General features: G+C 44.0%; 1 protein-coding gene across 31 annotated transcripts in view; it reads left to right on the top strand.

Moving 5' to 3' along the window:
• Nucleotides 1-690: 690 nt before the first annotated feature.
• The window catches only part of tcf7l2 (transcription factor 7 like 2), an 85,693-nt gene continuing 72,200 nt past the window's right edge, over nt 691-14,183 (top strand). For all 31 annotated transcript variants that reach the window (XM_015962619.3, XM_054749743.2, XM_015962616.3 and 28 more), the window contains exons 1-3: nt 691-1,307; nt 1,451-1,517; nt 1,690-1,814. In XM_015962619.3, the coding sequence (XP_015818105.1) occupies nt 1,119-1,307; nt 1,451-1,517; nt 1,690-1,814 (381 nt within the window). In that variant the 5' untranslated portion in view covers nt 691-1,118. The remainder of the gene's footprint in view (nt 1,308-1,450; nt 1,518-1,689; nt 1,815-14,183) is intronic.

Genomic DNA, 14,183 nt, shown 5'->3' with positions numbered 1-14,183 from the left:
TTTCTAGATCACCAAAAACACTCAAATTTTCTGTCTTTTAAAGGTCCATCCAGACTAAAATAAGACAGAGCTGCAGCATCTGAGTCTGCATCCGTCTCTTTGTGTCCAGTAGCCTGGCTGCTGAGGAGGAAAGAGAAGAAGAGGGAAAAATAAAAACAGCTCAGTCTGTGCTGCCTGTGAGGAATTCAGGTTAGTCCCAGAGGACATCACACCTGTCGAGAAAGTAGGATGCAATAACACCCTCCATCCCAAAAAATAGATCTAAGGAAACATTAGCCAACATAATGAAAAATAGATCTAAGGAGCTGACAAAGCAGATGAAATAAGAATCGCTAACAGTTCTGAGTAATGTTGCTTTGATAGGCTCTGAGTATTTAAGCATCTGAATTTGCCAGAAGAATAAAAAAAACACATTTTTATTTAAACATGTAACATTAACTTTATTTAGCTGGGAAGTGTCAGCCAGGAGTAGGAGGGTGAAACAGCCGGAGGAAGCGCCCTCTTTTCCTTTCTTTCTCCCTCCTTCCACCGGGAGACCGCCCATATGTGCGTTTAATCCACATTTGCAAGCATCCTCCTATCTTCCTGCTATTTCACCCTCACTGTCCTGTTCCCAAACTGCCTTTTTCCCTCCTCACATGCCTTTTCTCTGCAGTCGTCCCCCCGCCCCCCCCCCTCTCTCCCTTTCAGTTTTTTTTCTTTCCTCCTATTTATGAAAACGTCACTTCAAGTCCCTCCCTGTTTGAATCTCATTAGTTTCTTGTGTGTTTCTCCCTGTCAATAATCCTGAATCCAGACTCTCTCTATTTCCATCCCTCTCTATCTGTCAATCAGCGCCGCCTTTGAACTGAAAACCACTCCGACCAACTTCAACTCACTCAATCCGGGCGGCTCGGCTCCTTCTCCGGCTTCCTTTTTCTGCCAAGATTCCCCCCTTCTTTTTTTCTTCTTATATAGTTTTCTACCAACCGCCAGAGCTTTGGAAAACGCCAATACAAGACCCCGCGTTTTTCTTTTATATAAAAAAAAACTTAAACTCGGACTACCGAGATCGCCGAGATCAAGGGTTTGAAAGTTTGTGTTGTGCCCCGGTCAGGAGAGCTTTCTGCACGGGAAACATGCCGCAGCTCAACGGCGGTGGAGGGGACGATCTGGGTGCGAACGATGAAATGATTTCCTTCAAAGACGAAGGGGAGCAGGAGGAGAAAATTTCGGAGAACTCCTCGGCAGAAAGGGATTTAGCAGACGTCAAATCTTCTCTCGTAAACGAGTCGGAAACGAATCAGAACAGCTCCTCGGATTCAGAGGTAAGTTTCGGATCGATCCCCGCTGAAGTTAGTCACAAAACAGAGGCCCTTGCATTTCCTAATTTTTAATGAAGAGTTTGGAAGGAGAAGTTCTCCAGCACCCTCGAGTTTAACGCAATCCTTGTGTTTCATTGCATTTCAAGGCGGAAAGACGGCCTCCGCCTAGATCTGAAACTTTCAGAGACAAAACGAGAGAAAGTTTAGAAGAGGGTGAGTTACTTTGGCTTGTTTTCTTCTTTTAACATTACATAAAATGTGCCTGACGGAGAGGGAATCTCCTCTCTAACTCAAATGTAGTTTTCAGGAAATTAAAAACTTTCCATGGCCACTTTAAAAAAGGTTTTCCTCTTTTTTTTCTCCCCCCACCCCCCCGCCATGTTAGCTGCGAAAAGGCAAGATGGAGGGCTGTTCAAGAGCCCACCGTACCCGGGCTATCCATTTATAATGATTCCCGACCTCACAAGCCCCTACCTTCCCAATGGATCACTTTCTCCAACAGCACGAACAGTAAGTTCATTTAATTTTCAGCTGGATTTCTACACACATTCCTCACCCACAGATACACACACACTGTGTCCCCGAGTCGGGGTTTGTTTTGTCACCCAGAAGAGCTGCTGCCGACAAAGCCAAGTTTTCCCAACTGTTCCTGAAGTGGACAGTACGGCGGCACGCGCTCTAAAAAATAAAAACTTTATTAAATGTCTCTCAATCTCAGATTTAGCAATTTTGGAATGAAACACACGGCGATATTCAAATTTTTGTTCTTCCTCTTAATAAAATTTTTGCTGTGCGCCAGTAAAAACCCAGTTAAAATGAATTATTATTATTATTTTTAATTTAATTTAAAAACAACACTGCTGAATAATGCAGTTGATTCGTGCTAGCATAGCCTCATTTAAAATGCCCTTTTTTCTAACACAAGCATGGCTCTGACACAGTAAGCAGTGTAAAACCACACCAATAAAATAAATATGCAAATGAGTCTTTTCTGGGTGATTTGCATGTGACTGAAACGTGAAAGGAAATTTTATGAAAGGTGCACTTGAGTAAGCCCACATTAACTGTTATATTATAACATATATAAAAATATTTTAAAAGTTGTAATTTGTTTATCTGATTGGATTGCGCAGCTCTGCTTTGTTGAGCATGTGTGCCACCCTTTGCTTCCTGGAGGTGTCCACAGCCTTTACCCAACGCATGCTGATCTAAAGCCACATTTCTAAATATTTTCATGTTAGTTATTTAGTCACAATCAGCCATTCTGTAATTATGCACCTCACTGGTCCCACAGGGGGATGGATACCTTAAAGCAGAATCATTTTCTCAACCATGAACCTTTAAAAAACAAACAAACAAAAAACTTGTGTTAAATGACTGCAATTACAAGTCTTTGCTTTAGGAGCTGTCATCTTATTTTACAAGGTTAAGGCGAAGACCAGGCCGTAGGAAATATGACCCACTAACTCAGCTTTGCTTAGCCAGATTTGTTACCTTCTGTGTTTTGTGTGTGTGTGTGAGTGTGTGCGCGCCCTGCATGTGCACACCTTGAAAATGAGCTCACACCTGACACATAATGCCTTCTTTTGTGTTTGACACAATTTCAGCTCTTGACTCAGTCGCCCATGGGCTCACGTGAAATAATTTGATCATTATTTATGAACGTTTTTCGCTGCTATGACCAATATGTTTTTACCACATGAGAAGGTTTTTGCTGTTTTTATTTTATTTCTAATCCTGCCTCTGTCTCTGCATGGTCCGGCCCTGGTTAACGCTGCTGCAGCCGGCTGGTATGTGGTGGGAATTAGTCACTGGTTGTTCTCATCAGCGCTGACACTAACACACGTTCACCACGGCTCTCGTGATTTTAAGTGAAGGACTTCCTTTTCTCAGTAGCAGAGTTTATTGGTTTTTCCTCTTTCTCTGTGTGTGTGTGTGTGTGTGTGTGTGTGTGTGTGTGTGTGTGTGTGCGTGTGTGTGTGTGTGTCCTGTTGCAGGTTTGCACAGCGCTCCTTTTGTTGTGCAGCTCAAATATGTGCATTCTGTCCAAGAGATGCTGCTGATCAGACTGCGTTGCCCTTTAATTTCTGTTTTCACACACAATAAAAAAAAAGAATTATATTTATCTTGCCTTACACCATCTGTAACATTTCCACACCTTGCAGGAAAAATCCGGACTAATTGTGCATATTTGCAGACAAACGTTATCCAGCCGACTCCACCTGAACAAGGTGGATCTGGCTCTCCGTGCTCTTCCTCCTGTCGGCCCCCTGCGTCTGCGGCGCCCTGTGTGTCCAACCATTAGGTCTTTGAAGTCAGCGGTGGCTGTAATATAAATCTATTAAACTTAAAGCTGGTATAAATAATTCACCTGGACATTGATTAGCTGTCTTGCTCTCTAACTTGTCACGTTAGGCTGTGAATATGACTGCCAGTATTATTACGAGAAGACTTCCTCTGTCTTGTCATGGAAGCCTTTGACTCTCGGTGCGTGCTCCCCCCCCCCCCCCCTTTTTTTTTGCTCACCTCTTCTTGCTGAGATATTTTATTCCCATTTTTATACATGTAGGCATTTAATTCAGTTTTTTTGGTGCAGTACATCTGAGTAAAATAGTCATTTTCCAGGTCGTTTAGTCATTTTCATCCTTTAGCTGTCACCACGTCTAATCCTTGCGGGCACCTTAAGCTGTTTGTGTTATTTTTGCGTTTGCACAGCTTGAGAGGGTGGGAGAGAAAAATAATTTCTGCATAGTTTGACCTCTGGGAGTCATAACAGTGAGAATTTGTTTTTCCCATCACCTCAGTCCAAACAGGTCTACAATTTAGCATCATTTAGTAATTTGACATGATGCTGTGCCCCCCCCACACACACACGTGCTGCAGGTTGAATTGGGGAAGCGGCCTGCCAAGTTCACCCTGGTTTTTCATCTCCTCTAACGGTCCTCCTTGTTCCTTTTACTCCCTCTACCCACCCTCCCTTTTCTTTTCTGTGTCTACCTTTTGTTTCCTGCTGTTGCTAACGCGGGGTTTTGGGGGGGGGAGGCGGCGGGTTAACTCCGGAGCGGTAAGGCTAACATCACACCTCAACAGGTCTGAGGACGCAGAGGCCGAGGGGAGGGAGGTGGAGCAGGATCTGGGCGGCCAGCTCTCCTGCGTCGGGGCTGCAGGGCCGTAAATCCACCGGCTTTATTTAGTGCCTCTCAGACTTATGAATGTTAAGATATTTGACGCCACTCCTGGCCCCGTATAACTCTCCAGGCCCGGAGACTTTCTGACAGTGGTTTTGAGTTTCGACGTGTAATTACGAGGAGTTTTTATTCCTTCTTTTTAAAGAACAAGTAGAGGTGGGGCAAACTGGGGAGGTGCTGGGTGAAAATGCAACACCAGTGGAAGGAAGAAAAAAAAGATGCTCCCAGAAGCTGCCGTGATTCTCCTTCCAAGGCTTTGCGTTCTTGAAACAATAGCTTTGGTTCAGCCATGTTGTTGCTGCAGATTTCTGCAAAAACTAAATCCACACACACCGTTTCTCATTAGGACATTACTGTTTTACTTAGCAGGATTCTCTAGTCAGATGCACAAGCGCCTCTTTGTGGTGCACGTGTATTCCAGTGGCCTTATGGGTGAGAAATAAAACCGTTTCTTAGACGTGTCAGTGGCGTGAACGTAACAATAGTGCATCATTTGGATTATGCGTGTTCGGCGGGTGTGAATGGCTTTTTTTTGGCCGGGACAAGATGAAAGATGGTTTTAATGCGGCTTTAAAGGGAAAGGGCCCACACCTTATCAAATTGGCTTTACATGTTAATCGGGCCTAATTGGTGTCCGCAGGGGTTTCCGTGGCACGACGTGGCTGCACACTCCCCCAACCTCCACCCCTCCTCTTTTTACCTCAAGCTGAAAAATGCACTCTGAATATAGTCGGAAGGTTGCGCTTCTTTTGTCTTGCAAATCACTTTTGTTTACAAGACTAAAAAAGTATGGCGGAAGAAGCGGCTCCCGCTCTCCGACTCCCTCCCACCGGTTCCTGCTCTTCCTCCTCTCCGCTGCTGCTGATCCCTCTCATCCTGAGAAAAGAAGAAGGAAACAAAAAAAAAAAGGTCCTATATTTCCTTCAACTCAATAAACGGCCATAAAAAAGTACAATCTGCTTTGGATTTGAGAAGTTGAGCTGGAGAGCTGGCGGTGGGGGAAGCAGAGTTTGGCACCATTAAACTGAAATTGTGGTCTGCTTGACATTAGCGGTGCACAGCACATTCTCAGAGCTTAATTAGTCCAAACTGTAATTGTTCATGGTCTGCCAATAGGAGTAACGCTCAGGAAAAGTGGAGTTGCACTAAATCGGCCCGGGGTTTTTAAAACAATAAATCACTCGCATATTTGTGCCGTGATTCAGTTGGAGGCTCGACCTCTCCCATCGCGACATGTGGTAAATTGTAAAGTCAATGAATCGCAGATGTAGGGATGGGGGGGTGCTGGGGGGGGGGGGGGGGTGCTGATGGGAGACAGAGGGAGTACAGTCAGGGTCTGTCCCTGCCTGCTCAGTGAATGGAAACGATTGGTGCTGTAAATATTTATTTAGAAAATACATTTAAAATAAGTCCTTTTCTTTCAGCCGGTGGAGTTTAATTGTCTAATGCTGGTGATGATGGTGGCAGGCGGAGTGCTTAAATGCTCCTCGTTCTGTCGCTCTTTTTCTAGCCCCCCCCCACGCGTTTGTGTGGCGTGTTTCTAATCAGATTTTTAAACTAGTGCAAAGGGAGCAGCGTCTCCCTGGTGGCGGCGTGAGCCGGGCAGCTGCAGCCGAGTCTGGTTTGGAGCCGAACGCTGTTATTTTTCTAATTAAATCATTGACTTTTAATGTAATAGCGGCTAATCTGAGGCCTAATTTAGACTTCACTGTGACAGATTATGCCTGCTGCTCATTAGGCCTCAGCACAACCTGGTGTTTTTGTCAGGAAAACAAATGATTTATTAAATGAATGAATCCATTTTCACCTTTTGTATCTTTGCACTTTTCTGTCTGTGGTTCTGCTTTTCTGTGTCGGGGGGGTGGGGGGGTGGGGGGGGCATTGGCATTAGTTAAGCAGCTGTGCACTGGGGTCTCTCTCTCACCCCTCCCTGCAGAGTGAGTGTAACCCCCTTCCTCTCCCGCTTCACACCCCTCCTTCCCCTCCAGTGCATTTCTATGGAGCCCAACACAAAGATAGTTTTGTACATCTGGAATGCAACTTGTGTCGTCTGTTAAATATAGGCTGCAGCTTGGCCCAGGGCCCACAGGGCTCGGGGCTCCGTCCGACATGGAAATGAAATTATTCTCTCTGAAAAGTGTGTGTTTGCATAATCTGAGAGTTCTTAGCCACCAGTTAGACCCGTAGATGTTTTTCTTTGCATCAAAATTTCGACTTTTATGACCCTTTTCTTTTAATGATGTTACCAGAGTACACCCAGAATCAAGGATTCATTTAGTTTTTCTTTTAATTTCTAGTTCTAGTTCTTCAAAACGAGTTTAGATTTAGTGGCATTTACCCACAAATTTTCAAATTTTTATTCCTTAATGATGACCTACTGCATTTAGGGGGCCATGATGGAAATGCAGCTGTTGCTAGTGGTTTTTAGTTGTGTTTCTATGTAATTTTAAGGCTTTTAATAACTTTTTAATGATGATAAAAAGAAAAAGTAATGGAAAATGATGCATTTGCATGAACTGATTGTCTAACAGCAGTTTGACGTGTGGACAGGTAGCTGTAATAAACAGGAAGGCCAATAAACCAGAACAAAACCTGCAATGCAAAGTAAAAAAAAATCCAATCCAACTTGCACTTCAATGTAGACCCCCCCCCCCCCCCCCCAGAATTTACCAGATTTGGTTTATTTTCATTATAAATGAATAAATGAAGGATCTCAGATTTTACTGAGAAAATAAGAATTTTTTTCATGTTAGATTTTACAAATTAGCCTAAAAATAAAAATCTTTTTGCATTTAGAAAATTTATTTTTCAAAAATCTTTAAATATTTTGCCATTTTAAATTTCAATATTTGGAAAATGTGACTGAAATTACAGAAAATTGCGACAAAGAAATAATCCCCATTTGCATTCTGACCAGATTTTCCTGTTTGTGAAAAAGTTATTATTTCTGACTAATTCCCAGGATTATTGATTTGGTACATACTGTATATAAATACTAGTTGATCAGCCATCATGCTTTGTGAACAGTTGGCGCCACATTGGTTGACCTCTGCAGACTTGTTGAAGATGATAAGCCGAATTGGAGTGCCTGTTTCAGATTTGAGATTTTATTGGCCGTGTCGCCGTGCTGCATCAGCTGAAAAGATAACGTTAATGACTATTGATCTACTCTTTCAGATATAAAGGTTATGGGTTGGGTTTGGATTGGCCATTCTCAAGAATATATTTCCTTGAATTGATATATATTTTTAAAGCTCCTCACTTATTAAAAAAGCAGCTTTCTGGCAGATGTTAAATGCACCGTCATGCAACAGGAAGGGTGTTGTATAGTTTATGTGAAGTGTTCTTTGAGATGCGAGTCCAGAAATACTGGTGTGCATTCCTCGCCTTGGCTGAAGGTGCGTGGTCCTGTAAGTTCATTCATAATGGGTCCAGACTGTTCCAGTAGCCAAACGAGTTTACCAGTAGCAGAGTGGGCGGGGGCAGAGAAAAGCGGGAAATGTTTAGGCCCCAGCGTGTGTGAGTGAAGGGGTAACGGTGGCGGGATGGGGGTGGCGGCTCGGGGTCGGATGCACAAAAGCCCCCTGAATAGAGCGCATAATTGCTGTTAATGCCAGGGCAATGAGAGCAGCGACAGTTCCTGGTTAGATGTCCCAACAATGGTGCCCCTGGGCTCCACATTTATCTTCCTGGGTGGAAAGAAAAAGGGAAATAAGGAAGGAGGGTTGAGGGGATTGAAACAGGAAGAGTTTTGGGTGTTCAGCCATGTTTGACGGGTGCGAATGCTTGTTCATGATGAGTGTGTGCGTGTGCGGTTTCACCCTCCTCCACCTCTGGTTGTTTCCTTTTCCCACCCTCATCATCATTATCATCAAAAATGTTGCCTTAAAAGCAGCGTGGTGGAGGGGTGCTGTGATGCTGGAGACATTCCGGAGGTGTAGACCTGCTGTTTGGATTGCAGAGTGTGTTTGTTGGGAAGGGGTCAAAGTGCACCAGCTCTGACATGCTTTAGGTTGAGGAGAGGCCCCTCCCCTTTCCTTTTTTTCCACAGCTGATTGAAAATCCTTGAAAAATTAAATTTTTTTTTTGCTTTTTTCCCACCTTGTGTGTGTGTGTGTGTGTGTGTCCATTCGTGCACGCATGTGCATGCAGGGAGTAGGTAGCACGCTGCCATCACAGCCCTTAATGATCACACTGGGCTGGATAATGACTAGCTGTTCCAGTGTGCAGTGAACACCTGTGGTACACCGGCCTTCTACAGATGTGAAAGAATGCCCTGCAACACACCATAGAAGAAGAGTCCCATTCATGCTTGCATCATCTTTAAAGGGACTGTAAGGAAGTTTGAAGTTTTTATGCTTGCGATCGCCACTCAGGCCTAACGCGTAACTGCAGCTTCAAAAGTAAGCTCGTGCATGAGGTGCGCATGCTGTACGTGCACACTCCTTAACAAAAATAACAGCTGAGACAGTCCCGTGTGTGTGTGTGTGTGTATGTGTGTGTGTGTCTGGCACAGAGGACAGAGGACAGCAGAACACGCAGCTAATTAATTAAATAATTTGGTTCTGTACCTTTCTCTTCAGCACAGCCGACAAAGGTTTAAGATGGGTCAGTCTTCCTGCATGCTCAGATCATTCCCTTCCCTTGCTTGAAAAATAGTTCCAAAATGAAAGTTGAACCCACATCTTTTATCCATAAATTTGATGCCTTTAGGCGAGTCTCAAAGAAAAATTTGGGCATCTTATTACTGAAAAAAAATATCATTAATGTAAAAAAGAAACTTCAAATAACAAATTACGTTCACACCTGGAATTGTACCCAGACCTTTAGCATGACAGTCAGACATTTTACTAGGTGAGCTAAAGCACCAGTGACATTGAATTTATCTATAATGTTTATATCCTTAAAAACAGCTGGAACAACGTCAATCCAAAGAAAGGTTCGGAGCTAAAATGGCTATTTTGTTGCTAATTTGCAGGAAATAACTAGAAGAAAGTAGCTAAGGGTCCTCAGAAATGTAGCTAGGTTCATCACTAGGCGTCAGGAACAGCGACACAGTCGCTGAGTTGGCGCTACCTCTCTCTCTGCTGCTAAAGCTACTGATAGCAAATGCTACGAGCTATGCCTGAGCGTGAACGCGCATGAAGCAGCCTGCTCGACCCAAGCAGCTCTCTTTTTCTGTGATTTTACAGAAAAACAGGCAATCACAGTGAAAATGCCAGGGCTCATTCTACAGGACCAGGGCATTGCAGGAGAATGTATGAAGAAGAAATGTATTATTTCTATACATGTTTTGGCTGTCAAACTTCCATAATGCCCCTTTAAACACATTTACTCCTCATCCTCATTTATTGCATTTGGTGCATAAACCAGCTTATATTCCTTGTGCGTGTGTGCACCTTTTCAGGGTTGTCTAATTAAAAATTGGCCAAATGTGAAACCTTAATAAAAATATGAACAGTTTTTGCATTAACCCAGGTTTGTTCTTTACAATATTTTGTGCAAAGAGCGTCAGGCAGCAGCTTTGTTTTTGCATTTTGCTTCCCAAGGCAGTCGGGGGATTTTCAGTTTGCAGATAATCTGTTCAAAACGACTCAGATGGCAAGGAAGCGTGTGCTAAACACATAATAGAGGAGTTTAAGGTGATAAAATTCCATTCGATGTATTTTTAATCTACTAATTAAACTTTTCATTGTAGCAGGATAAGCTCTGAGGAGTGTGTGTGTGTGTGTGTGTGTGTGTGATTATGTGTGGGGTTTTTGGGGAGCGAAGGGAGTCCGCTAATGAGGTGAGCGTCCGCTTGTTTGTGGTTTTCTCTTTTTCTCCTTTTTTAAGGCTGTGGATTCACAGCTGCCTGCAGAAAGGTGAGGGAGGTTTCAGAGTGCGCGCACAAATAATTTCATCTACTAATCTGCGGATTATGGTTGGATAAAAAAAATGTTGTTGGCAAGATTATTTGAAAATGCACAAGGCTAATAAAATGTAACCCGTTTACCCTGCGATGTGGGGCTGCGCCGGATTTAAATATATTTTTTTTCTATCTGATGAACCAATTCCAGCGGAAAAACAGATTAGGAGTACATTCCCATGTGAGCTCTTCAACCAGCTGTTAGAAACCTATTTACACACAATAATAATACGCCTCTTACAAAGAGACAGCTGTCAACTTGTGTGTGGCGCTAAATAACGTGAATAGTTTGTCACATCTGCACATGGTTTTTATGGCGCACCAACATGCAGCTAAACAATCGATGAAACTCGTGTTTAGGACGGAATATAATTAATTTAGGATATAAACACATTCAGGCATTATTTAAGCATGTCTTCAGTCTTTTTCCCCCCTCACCCCTCCCCACTGCGCTCATTGTGTATTCACTCGTCGGCGCTTAGAGGCCAGTGTGACAGCAGCGCTCAGGGTCAATTCTGAAACTGAACAAATTGACTCGCGGAAGTGAATTGTCAATTGTCATTCTCCCCTGAGGGGTCAGAGTGAAAAGAGCTTCTTGTTTGGACAACTGTCCCCGAGGTAAAAGTGGCCCTTACCATCCAGCCGAAAGGGGATGGACACATGGAGGAACGGATGGATGGTACGATGGATGGATGGAGCGCGCCCAAGTGAACTAGTGGCCAAACCAATAAGCAGGAAGCAATGTGACACAGTTCAGGTGGAAAACAATAGAATGTAGTCACCCTGAAATTGGTGTTTGATTGCAGTAATGACCCAGCGGCTCAGATTGTGTCCACAAATCGACGCGGCGAGGAAGCAATCACTGTAGTCTCCCTATAATGCAACCCAACCTGAGTGACAGCTGATTCACCAGATCTCAGTGTTAAACATTAAAGCAGATTAGTGCAGCACATGCTCTCCTACTTGGGTTTGCATAGTTTGGCACAGAAATCCTGTAAAATGATTTTTCTGCTGTCTGGTTTCCTAACGATGGAAGGATGGAACACAAGCTTAACTCCTCAGTGGCAGACTGTCACTTTTCAAAACTTCTGATTTGGTTTGAAAAACAGCAAAAGTTCCAAAAAATACCAACATACTTTTCTCCCCAGATTTTTTCAGATTTTGGAAAAATAATGTGTTTATTCTTGAAAGATTCCCACATTTGATCCCTTGATATTCTAGATCTACTATTCTTAATCTTATTTGAACACCATGATGAAAATATTAATTATACAGGCAGTTATTTGCACCGGAGTCCATTTGAATCTGTAATAACGAAAGCTGAGATTAGAGACTAGCATCATCACCAAACCGGGATGGCCTTTGTGTCATGTGATGCACGTCATCATGAACTTTAGAACCAGGAGGCGTTTTACTGCCTCCTCTATCTTTATGGTCTGCATATTTTAAATATCAATAAAGATAATTTTTCAGCTTTGTCATTACACATGAAATCAAGTGATTTCAGGAAGGAGCCTTTAGGGGAAGATGGGAACATTTCCCTTAATCTCTGATCTCCTGGATGACTGCAGCTAGCAACCTCCAGCAGTAACCGGTTCAGGCCTCTGGAGCATTTCTAGGAATTGAGTCCAGTTTAGCATGTGTATAAAAGATCTTTGTTTGTTGTGGATGACCCTTGCCGGTATAAGGCCTGTGCCTGTCTCTGCTCAGGCAGGCAGGCAGGCCTGCAGTGGGGATGCAGCAGCTGGCCAAGGCCCAGGCACAGGAATGCTGTGTGTGCTGTTTAAACAGTGGCTTGGTCTCAGTGCAGGCCTGAAGGACTGGAGGGAAGGAAGTTGCTGCATGTTTACATAGCTGAATTGTCCATTGCTCTCCGTCTTCCAGTTTCTAATGCACTTCTGTTCAAACATCCAAGTGTGGAGATGACCCCCACTGATGCCAGTGTTCACAGCTCTCTGAATAGAGGCTCATAACTTTTCCCCCATGTGGCGTGTGTTTGCTTCTCTAACCTGGAGGCTTCCGATGATGGATAAAAAGTATCACGAGGATCTGTTCATCACAGCGAGCCGGGGAGCACACACGACGTACGGAGACATCTCTCACAGCTCTCACGAAGTCCTGTCCAAAGACGAGCCAGATGTTGACATACGGCGGAGTCTTCGAGCTAATTGTTGTTTGAATTACCTGTTATGATCCGATGACAAATCGCTCCCACTCCTGCCACCAGGGCGGAAAATGTAACCAGGGGGATTGACATGGTGTTCGCGAGTGTGTAAACCTGACTTCAACAAGATGGATAAATGCAATTATTGGACAGACCTGGAAAGGAGAAAATCCATTTAAAGCCCGTAAAGCTAAGCAGGGGCCGTGGTTAATTCATTTGGCCAATTTACGGGTGATGTACGAGTGTCAGGGCACATTAGTCAGGCAGGGAGGTAGGTGAGTGTGTGTTTGCTCAGTAGATGGGATGGGGTGTGGGGGGGGCCTCCATGTGAAGATGCTCTTTGGATGCGGAGTAGTCGAGGACGTGGTTCCTCTCTTTTCTCCGCTCTTCACCACTTGCCTTCTCGGTGGACAAAGCCAATGGAGCTTGGTTGTGGAAATGACAAAAAGATGCACTGAGTGCGCCGAGTGGGAGGGAAGCGGGATTGCTTTGCAAATGAGGTGCAGAAACGTGGCTGTGGTCTGCTGGGCTGCAGAGTGAGTACCAGAATGCTTTTCTGTACCAAGAACTCAATCAGGCCCTGTCAGCAGCCCAGCCGGTGTCCCACAAGTCACGTTAGCACCAACTTATCCAACAGCATTCTTTATAAATACTTTCAATTCTGTGAAACTAAAACCAAGAAGTGATAAATACGACGGCAATAATCTTACCTCTTACTGACTTTGACTTGCTCTCTATACTTTTAAGGTACAAACGTGTTGTTGTTTTTTTTTTTTTTTGCAAATGTTCCTTTATGTCTGTTCATCAGCGCTTGCCTTGCATAGGCATCAGATGACTTTTCTCTGCTTAGTCTGTTAAGCAGCCATTGTCTTGGCAGAGCAAAACCACTCTACGGTTACGCAAGCAGAGTGGTATGCAGAAACAGTGGTTAGAGCGTAGCCGGGCGGGTGAGAGGCGTTGAGGGAAGCTTTGGTTTACAGCTTCAAGCCGCAGCCTGAATCAGGTTGACTATCAGACAGAGAGACGTGAGAGGCTAAGACCGCTCTCGCTGTGATGCTGAAGCTTTTAAGTGGTTGGGATCACACTTTAAGTGCTTCTTGGTTTAGTAGACTTGGATTGCAATCGGTGTCAGAGAAAGTGCACGTTCGAATGTGTCACCTGACTGCAAGGCAGCCGGCCTCAAGAAACCAGAGTCGGTGTGAATGCTGAGGCTTTTTAGACAGGTGCCAGAACTGCTACCCATGCCTGCCACGGAGCAGCTAGAGAGAGGCAGCGAGGTCCACGGTCAAGTGTGGGCCACTGCAAGATGGCTTTAACGAGAATTTAGTGACGGGAGTACAAACAAAGAAACAGCTGACTGGTGCTTGTGCATGCATCTTCTCCTAAATCTAAATTAAAACGCCATGAATCTTTGTTTCACTGCAATCACCAAACAATACCGTGCTACTATTGCAATGATACGGAAGTGAGAGGGTGTATGTGCAAGTGAGTACCAAGAAGATTTGTGTGACTTGTTGCATCGTTGTTGCACAGAGGTACGAGGACTTTTTAATTTTTTGCTTTTATGAAGTTTTTTTTATTTAATCAGGAAGGGTTCGACTGAGATGCAAAGGTTTAGT

Source organism: Nothobranchius furzeri, chromosome 16 (assembly GCF_043380555.1).
Source record: "Nothobranchius furzeri strain GRZ-AD chromosome 16, NfurGRZ-RIMD1, whole genome shotgun sequence".
Classification (NCBI taxonomy): domain Eukaryota; kingdom Metazoa; phylum Chordata; class Actinopteri; order Cyprinodontiformes; family Nothobranchiidae; genus Nothobranchius; species Nothobranchius furzeri.
Note: the sequence above shows the minus strand (reverse complement) of the source record. Positions and strands in the feature narration are given on the sequence as shown.